This window comes from Hemicordylus capensis, chromosome 6 (genome assembly GCF_027244095.1).
Source record: "Hemicordylus capensis ecotype Gifberg chromosome 6, rHemCap1.1.pri, whole genome shotgun sequence".
NCBI classification, from domain to species: Eukaryota; Metazoa; Chordata; class Lepidosauria; order Squamata; family Cordylidae; genus Hemicordylus; species Hemicordylus capensis.
In genome coordinates, this window is record NC_069662.1 from 31466651 (window position 1) to 31486715 (window position 20065).

The following is a 20065-nucleotide window of genomic DNA, read 5'->3' on the forward strand; positions in this document are numbered from 1 at the left end:
CAATGGCATATCCCTATTAGAGACAGTCTAAACCAGGAGTTTCCAATCTTGGGTCTTCAGATTATATTGGACTACAGTCCCCATCATCCTCAGTCACAATGGCCAAAGGCCAGGGACAATGGGATTTGTAGTCCAATATATCTGGGGACAAGGACCCAAGGTTGGAAACCCCTGGTTTAAACAATTACTTTTTTTTCATCCTAACCATCAACTCCTTTAAATTAAACTATACCCAGCATTACAAATATTTTAAAAAATAAGTTTCCCAGAGCATATCTGACTATATAGATAAGAAAGAGTTAACAGGAGCTCTTACCTTAAAACCTGGATATCCTGGAATCTTGATGAGCTGATTGTTCCTTACCATAACAATGTCTGAGTCATTAAAATAACTATTTTCTCCAAGTCATGAAATAGTTATTTTATTTAAAATGACTTATTTTAAATAAATATAAATAATTTATTTTGCTTTTCAACACACTCTCTAAGATAGGTTACATAGAGGCCATTACATTAGCAAAGATTCTGCACCTAGTGCTTCAAAGCTTCCATTTCAAATATCTCCTCAAATCCTTAGTAACCCTTTTCTACAATGAACACTTGGCTGAATCTCTTGGTATTTGCTTTTCATTGCATTTATGGGTTACACCGACATCCAAATTAATTGTCGTGAAAAATCTCAGTGGGAAAGAAACATGGGCGGGGGGAAGACCCAAATCACAAGAGAAATTGGTGAATCTTCTAAAATTATTGATATATTATTTTGGTTGGAAAATGTCAATAGATTTATTAAGGAAAACAAATATTGCAAGGACCATGAAGAACTATCTTAGAAAAATTATCTGAGCCACCCAGAGCTGAGGATCACAAAAATAAATCTGTTCATTCCCCCACTCCCAGTTTCCTTTTATTTTCCAGGATGTAAATCACATCATAAGGGAAACAGCTATTAAGGCCAGGCTGTTCAAAGATTATTGCTAATGATAAACATGTGGGGAAAAGAAGTCCCTAACTAGACATTGCATTAAAAATATAATCTCTCTCTCTCTCAATATCAGGCACAAGGGGGTAGGGGTAGGAACGGGCACAAGGACTGACCACAGGAAAGGCTGTAAGGCAGGGTTTCTCAACGTGTGGGTCCCCAGATGTAATTGGACTTCAACTCCCATAATTCCCAACCAAAGGCCACAGGGGCTTGGGATTGTGGGAGTTGAAGTCCAATAACATCTGGGGACCAACACGTTGAGAAACCCTGCTGTAAGGTTTCCTCCCTAGCAGCTTGAGGAGCAGAATTTTCATTGGGTCCATTCTATCCATCTCCAGCACAGCATCCCTCCAGTGGTTGTTGTTAGTGTCCACCTTATGTTTATTTTTAGACTGTGAGCCCTTTGGGGACAGGAAGCCATCTTTAGTTATTACTGTTTTTCTATGTAAATCACTTGGATAACTTTTGTTCTCAAAATATATAACTATTTGTTGTTGTAGTAGCAGTAGCAGTAGCAGTAGTAGTAGTAGATGACTGAATAATACCCCAATCCATATAGAACAATCCTATATCATCAGTCTGAGTACCATCGCCTGCTGATCCCGTGCTGGCTGCAACCATGGTCTGAGTGCCCCAACTACCTTCAGCTGTGTGGGGGCTGTTGCAGCAGCCAGGTTCCAGAAGCCCATGTGAGAGGTGGGGTCTGGGGGCTCTTTGGCTTAAATAAGGACCAGGGCTAGCCAGAGGCACAGCTGCTGTCACAGGCCGCCTGCAGGCAGCTTTAGTGCCCCTCCAAGGGGGCCGGCCTTTGGTGGTAGCCTTCAGGGGTTGGACTGAGGGCTGGGACCAACTTATTGTTTTGGATCATTGGAAAGAAGAGTCCTTCTCACTTCATTGATGCTAAGTTTTTAGTTAGGCTTGATACAGGTATGTGTCTTGGGTTGAACAGAGATGGGGAGGTGGGGGATGACCATGGGGCAGCTATACCAGTGGTGGTGTGTAATCGATGAAGATATGGTGTTGGTAGGCCAGCGGGTCATTATAGGGGAATGGAATTTAGAAATTTAAGTTCTATTGCCTCTTCCAGCAGGCCTACCACCTCTTTGACCTTGGAGAGAAATCCCAACCACCCACAGAACCTCACCTTGTTATTACTCTATAATGCCAGGTCGGTTCACAATAAATCTGAGGTAGTGCATGTCTTCATCATGGATGAAGGAGCTGACTTAGTATGTATCACAGAGACCTGGTCAGGAGAAGCTAGTGGTTCAGTTTGGTCCCAGCTTCTCCCAGAGGGTTACTCCATGGTGGAGCAGGTGAGAGGATGTGGCCAGAGAGGTGGGGTAACTGTGGTCTATTAGAATACCTTCTCCCTTACTAGGATTCATGTCAGGGATTTGGCCTATGTTGAATGTGTGTACCTAAGTCTAGGGACCAGGGATAAATTGGGACTTCTGCTGGTGTACCGATCACTCCACTGCCCAATGGAGTCCCTAATTGAGCTGATGGACCTGGTTGCTGATTTGGCATTGGAGTGGCCCAGGTTGCTGGTGGTGGGGGACTTCAATGTTCATTTTGGGACTGGGTTGTTGGGAGCAGCTCAAGAGTTAATAGTGGCCATGATGACTGTGAGCCTATCCCAATAGGCTTCTGGACTGACACATGATGCTGGCCGCACACTCAATTTCGTTTTTTGCTCTGATCAGGGTGATGTTTGAGTGGGGACTCCTGTCATCTCCCCATTGTCATGGACAGATCACCATCTGGTTAAGGTAGAAGTTACAGTTTTGGCCCACCTCTGCAGGAGTGAAGGGCCTATTAGGTTGGTCTGCCCGAGGAGGTTATTGGATTCAATAGGATTCCAAGAAGCCTTGGAAGGGTTTAGGGTTGGCTCTGTTAGTGCTTTTGTTGATGCTGTGGTGCAGACATGGAACAATGAACTCACTAGAGCAGTAGACAGAATAGCTCCTAAGCATCCACTCCAACCTGCTTTAAAGACAGCCTGATGGTATTCAGATGAGTTACGGGAGCTGAAGCAGCAAGGTAGACAACTAGAGCGCAAGTGGAGGAAGACTTGGCATGAGTCTGATCGGATACTACACAGAGCACATTTGAAGATCTATGCTCTGGCAGTACAGGATGGTGAAGAAGCAGTTCTTTTCTGTCTGCATTGCTTCCGCAAACTCATGTCCAGTTGAGTTGTCTATGGTTGTGATGGGGCTATTATGTACCCCTCCCCCTTGAATTTAAACATGGAACCACCGGTTACTCGCTGTGACATTTTGAATGACTTTTTTGAAGATAAAATTTCTCACATTCAGGCCAAGCTGGATTTCATGGTTATTGCAGAGTCTACTGTGGAGTTGTCCAGCAACTCCTCTTATGGGATGAGATTGGACCATTTTCAGTTTGTGACTCAGAAGTGGACAAACTACTTCAGACCGTGCACCCTACAACCTGTCCTTTTGACTTTGCCCAACTTGGCTTACCTCCTCTGATAATTATATTATCAAAGAGTGTCTAGTAAATATTATAAATGCTTCTCTGATGGAGGGCAGAATGCCTCCTTGTCTTAAGGAGGCTATTATGAGATAACTTTTGAAGAAACCTGCACTGGATCACTTGGAGTTGGCTAATTACAGATGTGTTTCTAACCTTCCATGGTTGGGCAAGGTGATTGAACGGGTGGTGGCTTCTCAGCTCCAGGAAGTTTTGGATGATACAAATTATCTAGATCCATTTCAAACTAGCTTTCATGTGGGCTATGGGGTTGAGACTGCCTTGGTTGGCCTGATGGATGAACTCCAACTGGCTATCAACAGAGGGAATGTGACTCTGCTGATCCTCTTGGATCTCTCTGCAGCTTTCGATACCATTGACCATGGTATCCTTCTGGACCGCCTGAGGGAGGTGGGATTGGGTGGCACTGTTTTACAGTGGTTCTGCTTCTACCTCTCTGGTAGATTCCAGATGGTGTTGCTTGAAGACTGTTGCTCTGCAAAGAAAGAACTAAAGTATGGAGTTCCACAAGGCTGCATACTGTCTCCAATGCTCTTTAACATCTACATGAAACTGCTGGGCGAGATCATCAGGAGGTTTGGTGTGGGGTGTTATATATGCTGATTACACCCAGATTTACTTCTCCATGTTAACCTCATTAGGAAATGGCGTATCTTCCCTAAATGCCTGCTTGGAGGCGGTAAAGGGCTGGATGATGTATAAAAAACTGAAGTTGAATCCAAATAAGAGAGGTGCTGACTGTATGGGGTTGGGACTCAAGAGATGGTTTAGATATGCCTGTTCTGAATGGAGTTAGACTCCCCTTGAAAGATCAGGTACATAGCTTGGGAGTTCTCCTGGACCCAAAGCTTTCCCTGGTTTCTCAGGTTGAGGTGGTGGCTAGGAGCGCTTTTTATCAGCTTCAGCTGATACATCATCTACGTCCATTTCTAGAAATGAATGACCTTAAAACAGTGGTACATATGCTGGTAACCTCCAGGCTTGACTACTGTAATGCACTCTACGTGGGGCAATCTTTGTACATAGTCCAGAAACTACATTTGGTACAGAATGCGACAGCCAGACTGGTCTCTGGGACAACACAAAGGGACCATATAACACTGGTTTTGAAAGAACTGCACTGGCTGCTGATATGTTTCCGGGTGAAATACAAAGTGCTGGTTATTACCCAAAACCCTTAATGGCTTGGGACCAGGTTATTTAAGAGAGCGCCTCCTTTGTCATGAACCCTCCTGCCTTTTACAATCTTCTGAAGAGGTCTGGTTATGGTTGCCAACAGCTTGTCTGGTGGCAACTTGGGACCGAGCTTTCTCTGCTGCTGCCCCAGGGCTTTGGCATATGCTCCCGGCTGAAATAAGAGCATCTCTTTCTCTGTTTGTTTTCAGGAAAACCCTCCAGACTTTCCTGTTCTTGCAAGATTTTAGTTAGAATTTTAATAATTTTAATAATTTTTAATATTATTTTTATCATGTTTTATGTATTTTAACATGTGTTTTTAATATTGGGATTTGTCACCACCTAGAAATTTACATATCAGGCGGTATAAAAATATGATAGATAGATAAATAAATAAATAAATCCTGACTGCTGCTACCCCTATTAAACCTTAAAACACACACAGGACCAAACAATGTGTGACATCCAAATATCCATGAATTTCAGACTAAAGCAGCATGAGAAGGGGAAAATTTTGCTGATATGAACATAGGAAGCTGCCATATACTGAGTCAGACCATTGGTCCATCTAGCTCAGTATTGTCTTCACAGACTGACAGCGGCTTCTCCAAGGTTGCAGGCAGGAATCTCTCTCAGCCCTATCTTGGAGAAGCCAAGGAGGGAACTTGAAACCTTATGCTCTTCCCAAAGTGGCTCCATCCCCTGAGGGGAAGATCTTACAGTGCTCACACATCAGGTCTCCCATTCATATGCAACCAGGGCAGACCCTGCTTAGCTAAGGGGACAAATCATGCTTGCTACCACAAGACCAGTTCTCCTTTCCCTTTCCCTTTGAAACTCTCAGGGCTACCTGAAAATATGCTCTTGAGGGTTACAAGGCACTTGGGGACATATTTTTGGTGGCCCAAAAATATGTCCCTGAGAGACTCAGACTTCAGTGACTCTGACTCAGAGACACCATGTATCATGTGAAGCCACCAACCACCAACCCATGCTGAATTACCAAGATTATTCTAACGTAGCCTGTCAACCTTCCAATGTTCAGTGGAAGTTAATAGAACCTCAAAAATGCAGTGCAGGAGCTGGAGACTGGCAGCTTTGTATGACATACATGCCAGAAACTTGTGGTCACCAACTTGATGGCAATCATAATCTGCCCAATGTAAGCAATATTTCAAGAATTATCCATGGCACTGATCATAACTATCTCTTAATGCAAACGTTGTACTATTTAAAGACTAATAAACTTCAGTGTGCATTAAGATGCATTTATTTTCTCACTATTTTATTTGTTCAGCCTTCTACATGAGATCTATACCATCTCCTTGCAGGCTCTCTTCTTCTGCTTTCACCTTCACCCACATGTCTACTGCAATACAATTTTTAGCCTTTTAGATTGCGTCCTTGATCTTTCATTAGGTAGGCAAAACCAGAATGAGAGGCACAGTAAAAATAATCAATATAAGACAACCAAATGTGTGCATATTAATTAGATATTCCCTCCAGATGTGTGGCTCCATGTACAACTCTGCTTTCAACATCAGCCTATCCCCAACCATTGTGTTTTGCTAGCATGTGTGTGTTTTTATGCATATATGCTTGTGTTTGGGCAGTGTATGTGTGTACATGTGCACATAAATGTTTGCTTGTGTGTGCATGGGTGATGTGGGAGCACAAGCACAGATGCATGTTTGTATGAGTAAACGTACACAAATTCAGGTTTACATGGACACACACAGAAGAAAGTGCATTAATCATCAAAAAGTTGGTGGAATGGAGGTCCCCTATTTTCTCCAAAATTTTAATGACTTCTACAAAGCATCTTAAAGGTTTTCTTTATTCCTTCCTTTACTTCTTTGTTCCTCAAGCTGTATATGAGGGGATTGACCAAGGGGGTGAGCAGAGTATAGAACAGAGAGAAAAGTTTCTTCAGTTCACCCAAGGAATTCATTTCTGGTAGGACATAAACAATCATCAAGGAGCCATAGAAGCAAGAAACCACAGTGAGATGTGATGAACAAGTAGAGAATGACTTTTGTTTCCCAGTGGTGGATGGGATTCTTATGATGTTTTTTATGATGCAAATGTAAGAGGTCAGAGTTATTACGAAAGGTGCAAGCGTGACTATGAAGCAGACTACGAAGGCTGTCATTTCAACCATATGGGTATCATTGCAGGAGAGTCTTATCACAGGGGTCAGATCACAGAGGAAATGATTAATTTTGTTGGGTCCACAGAAACTCAGTTGTGACACTAAATATATGATGGCACTGACTCCCAGTGAACCACTTATCCATGATACAGCAATTAGCTGGACACAAATTCTACCATTCATGAGCATTGCATAATGCAATGGTCTGCATATTGCTAAATAACGATCATAAGACATTACTGCTAGGAAGTAACATTCTGTAGCTGCAAGAAACCCAAAGAAATAAAGTTGAGTAAAACATCCATTAATTGAAATGGATTTGTTTCCAGTCACAAAACTGACCAGCATCCTTGGCAGGATGGTTGAGCTATAGCAGGTCTCTAGGCAGGATAGGTTCCCCAGAAAGAAGTACATGGGGGTGTGAAGGTGCTGATCAATGACCACCAGAATAACAATGAGGATGTTGCCAGCTATGGTTGCAATATAGATAGCTAGAAACAACATAAAATATAAAATATGTAGATCCTCAGTATTAAAGTCCAGGAGGATAAACGCCAGAGGAAGTGTTTGGTTTCCTTTTTCTGGGTTGAAGATCAGTGGCATCTAAACAAGAGAGAGAGTTGTAGAATATAATTAGAGAAATTATGGCAAGGGTCATGTTAGTTCAAGCTATATCAATGGATGGTTGCCTGTCCATAGCCCAAACTGGCAAATCAAACAAACAAACAAAAACCCTTAACAAACAAGCTAATGCATTCCTTTTAGTTATGGGAAGACTTTTAATGTTAATCCCACCAAAATACAATTTTTTCCAGAAGTGGAGGGAAAAGGTTGTGTGAAGTTTACAACATTCGACACGTTTTAGTAGTATTCCTGTGAGAAATAATGTTTGCAGATTATTCCAAAGCATTTTTACACAAAGGTAAGCCCCATTCTGTTAAGTGAGACTTCCTCCCTAGTAAATGTGTTTAACATTGCAGGCAGATTCTCAGGGTAGATCAGAGATAAGGCAACTGACACACAATTTTCTCAGGAATGGACAGAGCCCTTGTGCTCACTGAATGGCAAGTATCATGTGAAGGCAATGTTTTCTGAGGGTTCTACATGTGACAAAAACAAATGTATGAGAAGATGAAATGCATGAGCTTTGTTTGTTTGTTTACTATATCTCCCCCTTGTAAGCTCAAGTCTGACCAATATACCAGCCACACAAAAATAAACTTGCATCTTCCCACTCCCATTCTGGTCAGTCCAGGTTGTACACAATCTCTGCTATCATTTTGGGTGCTAAATTCATATCTAACAAGGAAAGAGAGGATGAAGAAAAATTCTGTTGACTATCATATCACATAATGGTGTGATTTATATAGTTAGAAGGTATCTTTCATATTGTTCATCAGGTGAAAACCTCCAATGAAGCCACGGTTCCTCTTCCCACTGACCGACCCCTGCTATTCCAATTTGGATGTATGAGCGGAAGGAGCCTGCTGTCAACGAGACTGCAGAGAGGAGAGGAAAAAGGCTGTGTGGGCTTCTTCTTTCATGAGGGAGAGTCCACACAGCCAATCACAGCAGGAAGAGGGAGGCTTCCTCCCTGAACTCCAGTATCAGGGAACACAGCCTGCAGTCCCACATTTGGACATAATGCAGGCTGTATTCTGCCTCAGGTTACGATGGTGAAACTCACTACAACTGGAGGGTTCATACTGGAGTTTGGAGAGTGGCACCTCACGGCATTCTTGCCATGAAATTAGAGTTTGGAGGAGGTGTTCTGCATTCAGATGTCCAGGCTTGGGAACTTCTGGCCCCTTCAACTCTGGTTCTGCATTATAAGCAAATGCAGCCAGCCTCTCTGGTTAAAAGAAGGGAGAGAGAAAGCTTTTCTCTTCAGTGAGTTGATAAAAATGCTTGACTTCAGCCATTTTTCTCTGTGTTTCTAGTTTTCTCCCCATGGGAAAGGGTTTTGTTTTTTGTTTTTAAAAAGTGGACCATTCCAGCAAGAACCTATCCCTAGACTCTGAAATGGCAGAGTCCAGACAGTTGCCGATGCTTTAAATATGATTGTTTCTGCTCTCAGTCTTGCACAGTTTGACTTGAGAGCAAAATTGACACTTAGTGTCAAAGCAAAGACAGAAGGGTTTCCCCTCCCCTGAGAGAGAGAGAGTGCCATGGAACAACTAGATTCCTTGTAGATTCCAATCAACTCAGATGTTACATATGTTAAGGACAAATACCCTGTTTTTGACAGCCTAGTGATCTGAGGGCAAACAAACAGATGCCACTCCCTTCACATACTGTACTTCTTCTCACTCCTTCAGAGTTAACAAATTAGGGACCTCAAGTGGCATATCCCTAAATTAGAGACAGTCTAAACTAGGAGTTTCCAACTTTGGGTCTTCAGATGATATGGGACTACAGCTCCTATCATCCTCAGTCACAGTGGCCGAGGGCCAGGGATAATGGTGTTTTTCGTGCAATAGCATCTAGGGACAGGAACACAAGGGGGAAACCTGTGGTTTAAACAATTATTTTTCTGATCTTAATCATCAACTCCTTTAAATTATAATTTAATCAGCATTAAAGGTAAAGTGTGCCATCGAGCTGGTGTCAACTCCTGGCGACCACAGAGCCCTGCATTACAGATATATATATATATATAATTAGTTTACCAGAGTGTGGCTCATGCCACCATATAGATAAGAAGAGTTAAAAGGATACTTCACCTTAAAATCTGAATATCCTGGAATCTTTATGAGATTATTGTTCCTTACCATACCAGTCTCTGAGTCATGAAAATAAATGTAGCAAAATAATTTATTATGGTCTTCAACACACAACACCTCTCTAAGATGGGTTATATAGAAGCCATTACATTAGCAAAGATTCTGCACCTAGTGCTTCAAAGCTGCCATTTCAAATATCTCCTCAAAGCCGTAGTAATCCTTTTCTACAATGAACACTTGGCTGTTTCTTTTGGTATGTGCTTTTCATTGCATTTATGGGATATACCAACATCCAGATTAATTAGTTTGAAACATCTCAGTGGGAAAGAAACATGGAGAAAAAACAAGATCCAAACCACAAGGGAAATCAGTGAATCTCCTAAAATTATTGATATATTCTTCTTGTTTGAAAATGCCAATAGATTTCCTAAGGTAAATAAACATTTGCAAGGACCATGAAGAAATACCTTAGAAAAATTATCTGAGCCATTCAGAGCTAGGGATCACAAAAAATACCCACCTATTTATTCATCCCCCCCACCCACCCACCCACTTTAAACCGTATCAACGGGGAAACTGTTACTAAAGGCGGGCTGTTCCCAGACTGTTGCTAATGATACACCTGTGGAGGAAAGAAGGCCCAAACTACACATTGCATTAAAAGTATCGTTTCTCTACCTCTTCCCCACTCTTTAAAGTTAAACATCAGGCACCTGTGAGAGAGAGAGAGAGTGGGGGCAAAGACTGGCCACAGGGAAGGGATTTAAGCTTCCCCTCCTAGCAACTTGAGGGACAGAATATTCATTGGGCCCACAGCGTGATTCCTATCCAGCCCCAGCACAGAATCCCTGCAATGGTTGTTGTTTACATTTCTTTTTAGATTGTGAGCCCTTTGGGGACAGGTAGTCATCTTTAGTTGAGAACTTGTGTTGAAAAGTGGAATATAAATATTTGTTCTTGTAGTTGTTACTACATCCCAGTTTGCACATGCAGCCTAACATGGGCTGGGCGTCCCTAGCCTGGAATAGGCTAAATGTGAGAAGAGATTCACACATTGTTTGGCCCTACGTGTAGTATATGGAGAGGGAAATTTAGTCATTGACTAAATGACTAAATTTCCCTCTCCATATACTACAATTCTGACTGTTGCTACTGCTATTTAACCTTGAAACACACACGTAGGGCAAAACAATGTGTGAATCTCTTCTCACATTTAGCCTATTCCAGGCTAGGGACGCCCAGCCCGTGTTAGGCTGCATGTGCAAACTGGGATGGGGCTGCAGGATTATGCCCCATCCCGGCAGGCCATCTTAGCCAAAATTAAGGAAGGGAGGGTGTCATGGCCCAGACCTCTGAGTCAGAAGAGTCAGAGGAGGAGCGGGAGGACTTGGTTGGGAGAACAGGCTCAGAAGCACAGCAAGAGGACTTGGCTGTGAGAAAAGACTCTGAAGCTGGGGTGGAACGGCAGCAGACAGAACAGCTGGCAGAGATGAGGGCTGAGGAGACTGATCAGGAGGAAGCTGGAATTTCACCTGTGTTAAGATGTCTCAAGAGAAAAGCTCAGTGGGAGACACGCAGGCTTAAGATCTCACAGGAGAGGAAGTAGAAATGCTGAGTCAGGAAAGCCTGATTGGCCGCCGGTTATCTTGAGCCCTATATTAAGCAGACATGGTTCCTGGGACAGTACTGTCAGCAACGTTGCCTTCCGCAGACAGTGTTCCTCGTACTTAGAATCGTTCAACCTTTCGTGTTTCAGCCTGTCCTTGTTCTGTTCATTCCTTGCTCCTTTATTTCAGTTATTGCTCAGTTATCGTAGAGGGGGGTACGTAGTTCAGTTTCAAGGGACTTTATTTTGTTTATACTACTTTATCTTTGTGAATCATTCTTCGCTTTCATTCGTGCAGCTAAGCTGCTACTCTTATCTACAGAATTTCTATTTGACTCACAGAAGTAGAGCTGAAATCCTAAATTTCTGTAAATCCTGTTGGGTCAGCCGTGCCAACAGATTTATGACAGAGTGCTCCCTTAACCCATGCTTCCTGTTTGTGTGTTCACTGGGGCTATGTTTAGCCCCAGTGGACTCAGAGATGGGCGCCCGAGTGCCAGTCTCCATGGGAATCTTCCAATGCATCACACGTGTTGAGCAGTGAATTGTGGGTTCTCTGGAGGCCAGGTCGAATCATCCTGGCCTGTGGGACACAGTGGTGCATCACGCAGCACGGATCGTCTGGGAATGTGGTCTGTGCTCCCAGCAAGGTGCAGTGCCCATCTGGGGGAAGGTATATTAAAGTAGGCTGCTTCTCTGCCTGCCTGCTTCCATGCTTGCCTGGTCATGTGAACAACCTCTTCTGCCATCCAGACAGCCATGAAGCATATGTACAGCATGCTGAATTTCAGACTAAAGCAGCACGAGCAGGAGAAATTTTCAGTGATCAGCCTTTCCTTTGAAGCTCTCTGGGATACTGGGAAATATGTTCCTGAGGATTACAAAGCACTCAGGGACATATTTCTGGTGGCCCAGAGACAGCATGTGATTCAGAGAAACCATGTAATATGTGAGGCCACCAACCAACAGTTCCCATGCAGCATTAGCAAGATTCTTCCAACTTCATCGTCCGCTTTCCAATCTTGGTTCCAGAAATTGGGTGGAAGTTAATAGCATCTCAGTAATGCAGTGCAGGAGCTGGAGATTGGCAACTTTGTATGACACACATGCCAGAAAAATGCAGTCAACAAATTGGGGGCAATTTTACAAACTGCCCAATGTAAGCAAAACATTTATTTCAAGAACGCTTCCGGGCCCCGATCATAACTACCTTTTAATGCAAACGTCATGCTATCTTAAGGCTAATGAAACTATGGTATGCATTAAGATGCATTTATTTTCTCACTGTTTTATTTGTTCAGCCATCTGTATAAGATCCATACCATTTCCTTTCTGGCTCTCCCCTTCTGCTTTCAGCTTCACCCACATGTCTACATTACAATTTTTAGTTTTTTTGATTAGGTACTTTGATCTTTCCTTCTTTTCGCTAGGTAGGCAAAACCAGAATGAGAAGCACATTTACAATAAACAATATAAGACAACCCAATGCATAATGTTTATTTATTAAATATTCCTACAGGATGTGTTGCCCCATGTACCACTATACTTTTCAACGTCACTCTGTGGTCCCCCAACCATTATGGAAAATCAAGTAACCTTCATTGTGTCAAGTGTACAGAGCAGAGCTCCTTACTGGTTTTCTCAATGCACTTTTGAGAATAATTTTGGATTAGATTTTTTAAATGTCCCAGCATGTTTCAAAAATACAGAAATTCTGGGATTATTTATCCCAAGGGTCCCAGTAAGCAATGACTTAAAACAATAAAATAATAATGGCTGACATCCAGACTAATAAGCATGGGTGCTGTGTGAGAAGTTCAGTTCCTCCTGATATGTTCGACTAACCCAGCATTGGATTTCCCATGGATGCATGCTGTGCCGCCCCAAAATATGACAGTGAGCATCACCTTTCTATCATCCAGAACCAGCATCATTAGTGGGCTGCTTTCAATTGCACAAAAATGTAAAGACTCACACATTATTCATCATATAGCAAGTCTGTTAAGACATCATATTTACATCCCAATTTAACAGCTTTATGGCATTTGAGCAAAAATGAGATGGCTTAACTCATATCTTTAGGCAACAGACTTTTCACTATCTGATTTCAATAGTTTATGAAAAGCAAGTTTCTTTCAGTGATGGAAATCCAGTCCCCCCTCCCCCCCATGTCACATTAAGTGTTGATTCTAAAGAGACAGTGAATTCTTTTCATTCATTTATTCAATTTATTTAAATTTATATACCGGTGGACTCCAAAGTCTCTAGGTGGTTTTGCATTATATCTGATATATTTCTAAAACAGCAATAGGATATTTTGTAGTACAGTAGCATCTTAACATCATTGTGATATAGTAAAGTATGTACAACAGTCTTTTGGAAGGTGCGCATCAAACACTGGGAGGTTTAGTCTTTCCAGGGCCTTTCCCCATAAAACTATGTGGGGAAAGTGCTAGGAAGAACTACACTTCACAGAGCTCTGTTTGTGCCTTTGAAGATGGCGCCAGGGCTTGGCAGGATTCTTGTTATTTTTACAGCCCCCAGCCCTACCACCACAGGGAAATGAACAGCACTGCGTGAAGGTGGGAAATGGCTGGCTCTTATATTGGCATGTGTTCAGATTGGACCCTATTTGGAAAAAAGTGAATATCACTGACCTGTAGAGTTTTCCCACTATAAAAACAAAGACTGCTCCCAGTGTCTAGGAGATAGGAGAGAGAAATTAGCAAGCTGAGAATGGAAGGATAAATAGAAATTTGTAAGGATGCAGTAAATAGGGTAAATTTCACTTAGATGACATTTTTTTTTAAGGTCATATAAAATAAAATAATTGTTTTTCCCCAAAATTTTAATGACTTTTACAAAGCATCTTAAAAGTTTTCTTAATCCCTTCTTTTACTTCTTTGTTCCTCAAGCTGTATATAAGGGGATTGACCAGGGGGGTGAGCAGAGTATAGAACAGAGAGAAAAGTTTCTTTATTTCGCTCAAGGAACTCATCTCTGGGAGGACATAAACAATCATCAAGGAGCCATAGAAGCAAGAAACCACAGTGAGGTGTGATGAACAAGTAGAGAATGCCTTTTGTTTCCCAGTGGTGGATGGGATTCTTAAAATGTTTTTGATGATGCAAATGTAAGAGGTCAGAGTTATTAGAAGTGGGGGCAGAGTGCCTATGGAGGAGAGTATAAAGGCTGCCATTTGAACTGAATGGGTTTCACTGCAGGAAAGCCTTACCACTGGCATAAAATCACAGAAGAAATGATTGATTTTGTTAGGTCCACAGAAGGTCAGTTGAGACACCAAAAATATGATGGTACTAATGCCCAATGAGCCAGTTATCCATGATCCACCAATTAGCAGTGTGCAAATTTTGCCATTCATGAGCATTGTGTAATGCAACGGTCTGCATATTGCTAAATAACGATCATAAGACATTACTGCTAGGAAGTAACATTCTGTAGCTGCAAGAAACCCAAAGAAATAAAGTTGAGCAAAACATCCAGGAATAGAAATGGATTTGTTTCCGGTCAGAAAACTGACCAGCATCCTCGGCATGATGGTTGAGCTATAGCAGGTCTCTAGGCAGGACAGATTGCCCAGAAAGAAGTACATGGGTGTGTGAAGGTGCTGATCAATGACCACCAGAATAACAATGAGGATGTTTCCAGTTATGGTTGCAAGATAGATAGTTAGAAACAACATGAAATATAGCATGTGTAGATCCTCAATATTAAAGTCCAGGAGGATAAATGCTGCAGCAACTGTTTGGTTTCCTTTTTCTGGGTTGAAAATCAGGTGCATCTAAACAAGAGTAGAAAGTTGTAGAATATAATTAGAGAAATTATGGCAAGAGTCCCTTTAGTTCAAGGTGTATCAATGGATGGTTGCTTGTCCATAGCCCAAACTGGCAAAACAAACTTAACAGATAAACTAAGGCAATCCTTTTGGTTATGGGAATCTTAAAATGTTAATCCCATCTAAATACCATTTTTTGCCATTAGTGGGGGAAAGGTTGTGTTTGGTTTGCAATATCCAGTGGATGTTTGTGTGATAGATTATTGTTGCATTATCATCATTGAATTTTTACACAGTAGTAAGTCCCATTGTGGTCTGTGGGACTTCATCCCTATTAAACATGTTTAAAATCAAAGCCAGTTTCTCATGGTTCAGTGACACATAATACAACTGACACACAATTTTCTTATTTCTGGACAGAGCCCACAAAACATCCATGCCAGTTCAGTAACCGATATGACTCTTCTAATCCAATTAAGAATTAAAGCAATCCTGGTTAGGTTTACAAATTAGGTATCCTAAAATATTAACCATTTAAATTCTGCTCTTGTTTAATGAGTTTCTACAAGAAGGGTATCAAACAGCCACCTAGGAAACAAAAACAAAGGCAAAGGTTTTCAGGAGGTTGTTCACATGTGGCTCTATACCTCAAGGCATCTGAAGAGTGAATCTGTTTCACAGCAGATTCGAGGCATTTTAATTCAAAGGATTAGATAGACCATTCACATAGCCATCAACACCTCCATCAACACCTTTGGATAAAGCAGGAACCCTGGAGTTGTTTTTTTTTTCAAAAGCTGGCTCCTCAATTCCTTTAAGTCAAACTGGAATCCACATCAATGTTACAAATGCAAATATTCTAGTTTACCAGAGCTTGGATTGTACCACCTTATAGATAAGACGGAGTTAACAGCAGCCCTTACCTTAAAACCTGAACACCATGGAATCTTGATGCATTGATTGTTCTTTTCCATACAAATCTCCGAGTCATGGGAATAACTGTATCAACATACCTTCATTAGGTTTTCAGCACACAATGCCTCTGTTACAAAGAAGGAATTATGTTAGTGACAATCCTGCACCTAGGATGCAGAATTTCCATTTCAATGATTTCCGCAAAGCCTTAGCAATCCTGTTCAACAATGAATACCTGTCTGTAGTTATTGGTATGTGCCTTTCATTGCATTTATGGTTTATATCAACATGCAAATTAATTAGCTTGAAAAATCTCAGTGGGAAAGAAACATAGAGCAGCCACAACAGTGTAATCAAAAGGGAAATCTGTGGCTCCCCTAAAATTATTGGCAGAAAAATCCTATTAATAGAAAAATCCTCTGAGGCATCCAGAGCGGGAGATCACTAGAATCTATTTGTTCATTCCTTCCCCTGAAACCCACCTACCCCCCTCCCCACCAGCCCTGCACCAGGATGTAAACTATTATATCAGCAAAGAGACTGCAACTAAGTCAGGTTGTTCTCACCCTGCTGTTAGACTTGTGGGAGAAAATGGAGCCAAATGGCACACTGCAGTAAAGAACAGGCATGTGGGGAGCAGGAAACTTAACAATTAGCCCACAAGGCATTTCTCCCTAGCAGCTTTAGGGTTACAATTTTCACTGGGACCACAGTGTGAGCGGTTAGGGTGAGGGTGAGGGTTAGTGTGAGGTGAAATAATAAAACATCCCTTTCATCCACTACAATTCTGACTGCTGCCATCCTGTGGTTACTGTTTTACCTTAAGAACACATACTAGGGATTACTGTGGATGACATCCAGACTGAGGACATTTGTGTGCAGCATGCTGTATTCCAGACTAAAGCAGCACAGGCAGGGGCAATTTACACCAATCCCCCCTTCACCCTTAAGTTCATTATGTCACAAAAAATATGTCCCTAAGGGTTGCACAGCCCTCAGGGACATATTTTTGGGTGGCACCGAGCACTTTCTTAGGATTATAATGAGGCCACTCAATGTATTTGTTTATTATTTATTTTATTTATTATTATTATTATTATTATTATTATTAAAACTTTTATACCGCCCTTCCAAAAGGCTCAGGGCGGTTTACATTAAAACACCTTAAAATCAGTTAATAATAAAAATAAAAATTATAAAACATAACAATGATTAACAATTAAAAACATCATAAAACTACAATTAAACAATCAAACAATTTAAAAACAAATTTTTAAAAAGCTGAGAAAGCCTGGCTGAAGAGATGTGTTTTCAGGTGTTTTCTGAAAATTGCAAGAGATGGGGAGGATCGTATCTCAGCAGGGAGTGCATTCCACAATCTCGGGGCAGCAGCTGAAAAGGCCCGTCTCTGTGTAGCCACCAAACGAGTTGATGGCAACTGGAGACGGAACTCCTCAAGTGACCTCAGCGGCCAGTGGGGCTCATCGCGAAGAAGACGCTCTCTTAGATACCTGGGGCCTAAGCCGTTTAGGGCTTTATAAGTAATAACTAGCACTTTGTATTTTGCCCGGAAACCTACTGGCAGCCAGTGTAATTCCATCAACAAAGGAGTAATGTGGTCTCTCCGAGATGACCCAGAGACCAACCTGGCTGCCGCATTCTGAACCAACTGAAGTTTCCGGACTACGTACAAAGGAAGTCCCACGTAGAGCGCATTACAGAAGTCCAGTCTGGAGGTTACCAACAAATGTACCACTGTTTTGAGGTCACTGATCTCAAGAAATGGGCGCAGCTGGCGTATCAGCCGAAGCTGATAGAAGGCACTCCTGGCCACCGCCTCAGCCTGAGAAACCAAGGAGAGACGTTGATCCAGAAGTACTCCCAGACTGCGAACCTGTTCCTTTTGGGGAAGTGTGACCCCGTCTAGAACAGGCAGATCAAAATTGTCTCTAGAGTTCTGACCCCGCACAATAAGTACCTCCGTCTTATCTGGATTCAGCTTCAGTTTATTCTCCCTCATCCAGCCCATTACTGCTTCCAGGCAGGCATTTAGGGAGGATATGCCAACTCCTGAAGAAGTTGACATGGAGAAGTAGATCTGGGTGTCATCAGCATACTGTTAACACCCAGCTCCAAATCCCCTGATGATCTCTCCCAGCGGTTTCATGTAGATGTTAAAAAGCATTGGAGAGAGTATGGAGCCTTGAGGAACACCATACCTAAGCTCAGATTTTGAAGAGCAACAATCTCCAATCGACACCATCTGGAATCTGTCCGAGAGGTAGGAGCGGAACCACTGAAAAACAATGCCTCCCACCCCCAACCCCCTCAGACGTTCCAGAAGGATACTATGGTCAATAGTATCGAAAGCCGCCGAGAGATCCAAGAGGACCAACAGAGTCACACTTCCTCTGTCCATTGACAACTGGAGATCATCCATCAGGCCGACCAAGGCAGTCTCCACCCCATAGCCCACCCGAAAACCAGTTTGAAATGGGTCTAGATAATCAGTTTCCTCCAAGACCGCCTGGAGCTGAGAGACCACCACCCTCAATTACCTTGCCCAGCCATGGGAGATTGGAAACCGGCCTATAATTGCTCAACTCTGAGGGATCTAACGCAGGCTTCTTTAGAAGAGGTCTAATAATTGCCTCCTTAAGACAAGAAGGCATCCTGCCCTCCCTCAGAGAAGCATTTATGATTTCTACCAGGCCGCCTACAACAGCCTCCCTGCTAGATAGAACAAGCCATGTTGGACAAGGGTCAAGAGGACAAGTGGTAGGCCTCACCGCTCCAAGCAGCTTGTCCACATCCTCAGGAGTCACAAACTGAAATTGATCCAGCCGAATCGTATAAGAGGGGTTGTCGGACACCTCCAGTTCAGACATCAGATTAATTGTGGAGTCTCCATCTAGGTCAGCCCGAATCTGAGAGATTTTGTCTGCAAAAAATTCATTAAACACACCACAGCGGGTAACTGATGCTTCCAAATTCTGGTTCAAGGGAGAGGGAGCAGATACTAGTCCCCTGACAACCCTGAACAACTCCGCTGGACGTGAACTCGCAGAGGCAATACGGGCAGAAAAGAACCGCTTCTTTGCTGCACGTATCGCCTGAGCATAGATCTTTAAATGTGCTCTATGTCGCAATCTGTCGGATTTGAGTTGAGTTTTTCTCCACTTGCGCTCCAGTCGCCTAGCTTGCCGCTTCAGCCCCCGTAGATCTTCCGTATACCAAGGGGCCAATTTTGAAGCAGGTAGGAGGGGACGCTTAGGAGCAATCGTGTCTACTGCCCTGGTAAGCAAGTTGTTCCAGTTTTCAACCAGGGCATCAACAGGATCACCTGCAGAGCCAACATTAAATCCCTCCAAGGATCCTCGGAATCCTACCGGATCCAGTAACCTCTTCGGGCGGACCATTCTAATAGGCCCCTCGCCCCTGCGGAGGTGGGAAGTGGTTGTAAGTCCAACCTTAACCAGATGGTGGTCCGTCCATGACAACGGGGAGATCGAAGGAGTCCCCACCCACGGAGCACCACCCTGATCAGAATAAAAGACCAAATCAAGCGTGTGACCTGCAATATGCGTCGATCCAGAGACCGCTTGGGATAGGCCCATAGTCGTCATGGCCGCTATGAACTCCTGAGCTGCCCCAGACAAATTGGTCCCAAAACGAACATTGAAGTCCCCCAGCACCAAAAGTCTGGAAGACTCCAACGCAAGTTCCGCGACCAAGTCCGTGAGCTCAGTAAGGGATTCCGTTGGGCAGCGGGGTGATCGGTACACCAACAGAAGTCCCAATCTATCCCTGGTCCCCAAACTCAAGTACACACATTCGATATGGTCCGATACCCTAACAGGGACCCTGGTAAGGGAGATGTTATCCTTATAGACCACAGCAACCCCACCTCCCCACCCACGTCCCCTCACCTGCTCCTCTACAGAATATCCTGGCGGGAGAAGCTGGGACCAAACTGGACCACTAGCCTCCCCCAACCAAGTCTCAGTAATACACATCAGGTCGGCCCCTTCATCCATGATCAAATCATGGATGAGTTCTGATTTATTTTGGACCGACCTGGCATTGCAGAGAAGCAAGGTAAGGTTATGTGGGATGTTGGCAGTGCTCCCCGAGATCAAAGAGCTGGCAGGAGAGCCGGAAAGGGGGACAGCTATTAGATTTCTGACCACCC

The 20065-nt window shown here is 43.0% G+C and overlaps 2 protein-coding genes across 4 annotated transcripts in view; both read right to left on the reverse strand.

Moving 5' to 3' along the window:
• Nucleotides 1-6417: 6417 nt before the first annotated feature.
• On the reverse strand, nucleotides 6418-7519 carry LOC128331516 (olfactory receptor 2AP1-like). Its single transcript, XM_053265029.1, has one exon. It carries the CDS (start codon nucleotides 7434-7436, stop codon nucleotides 6483-6485), a length of 954 nt encoding a protein of 317 aa, XP_053121004.1. The 5' UTR covers nucleotides 7437-7519; the 3' UTR covers nucleotides 6418-6482.
• A 5878-nt stretch (nucleotides 7520-13397) lies between these two features.
• The window catches only part of LOC128328835 (olfactory receptor 2AP1-like), a 51238-nt gene continuing 44570 nt past the window's right edge, over nucleotides 13398-20065 (reverse strand). For 2 of the 3 annotated variants that reach the window (XM_053258957.1, XM_053258958.1), the window contains exons 2-3: nucleotides 15882-16000; nucleotides 13398-14964 (exon numbers count right to left, since the gene is read on the reverse strand). In XM_053258957.1, the coding sequence (XP_053114932.1) occupies nucleotides 14011-14964; nucleotides 15882-15932 (1005 nt within the window). In that variant the 5' untranslated portion in view covers nucleotides 15933-16000 and the 3' untranslated portion in view covers nucleotides 13398-14010. Of the gene's footprint in view, nucleotides 14965-15881; nucleotides 16001-18662; nucleotides 18760-20065 lie in introns of those variants that run through there. The other variant, XM_053258956.1, reaches the window with a different exon arrangement.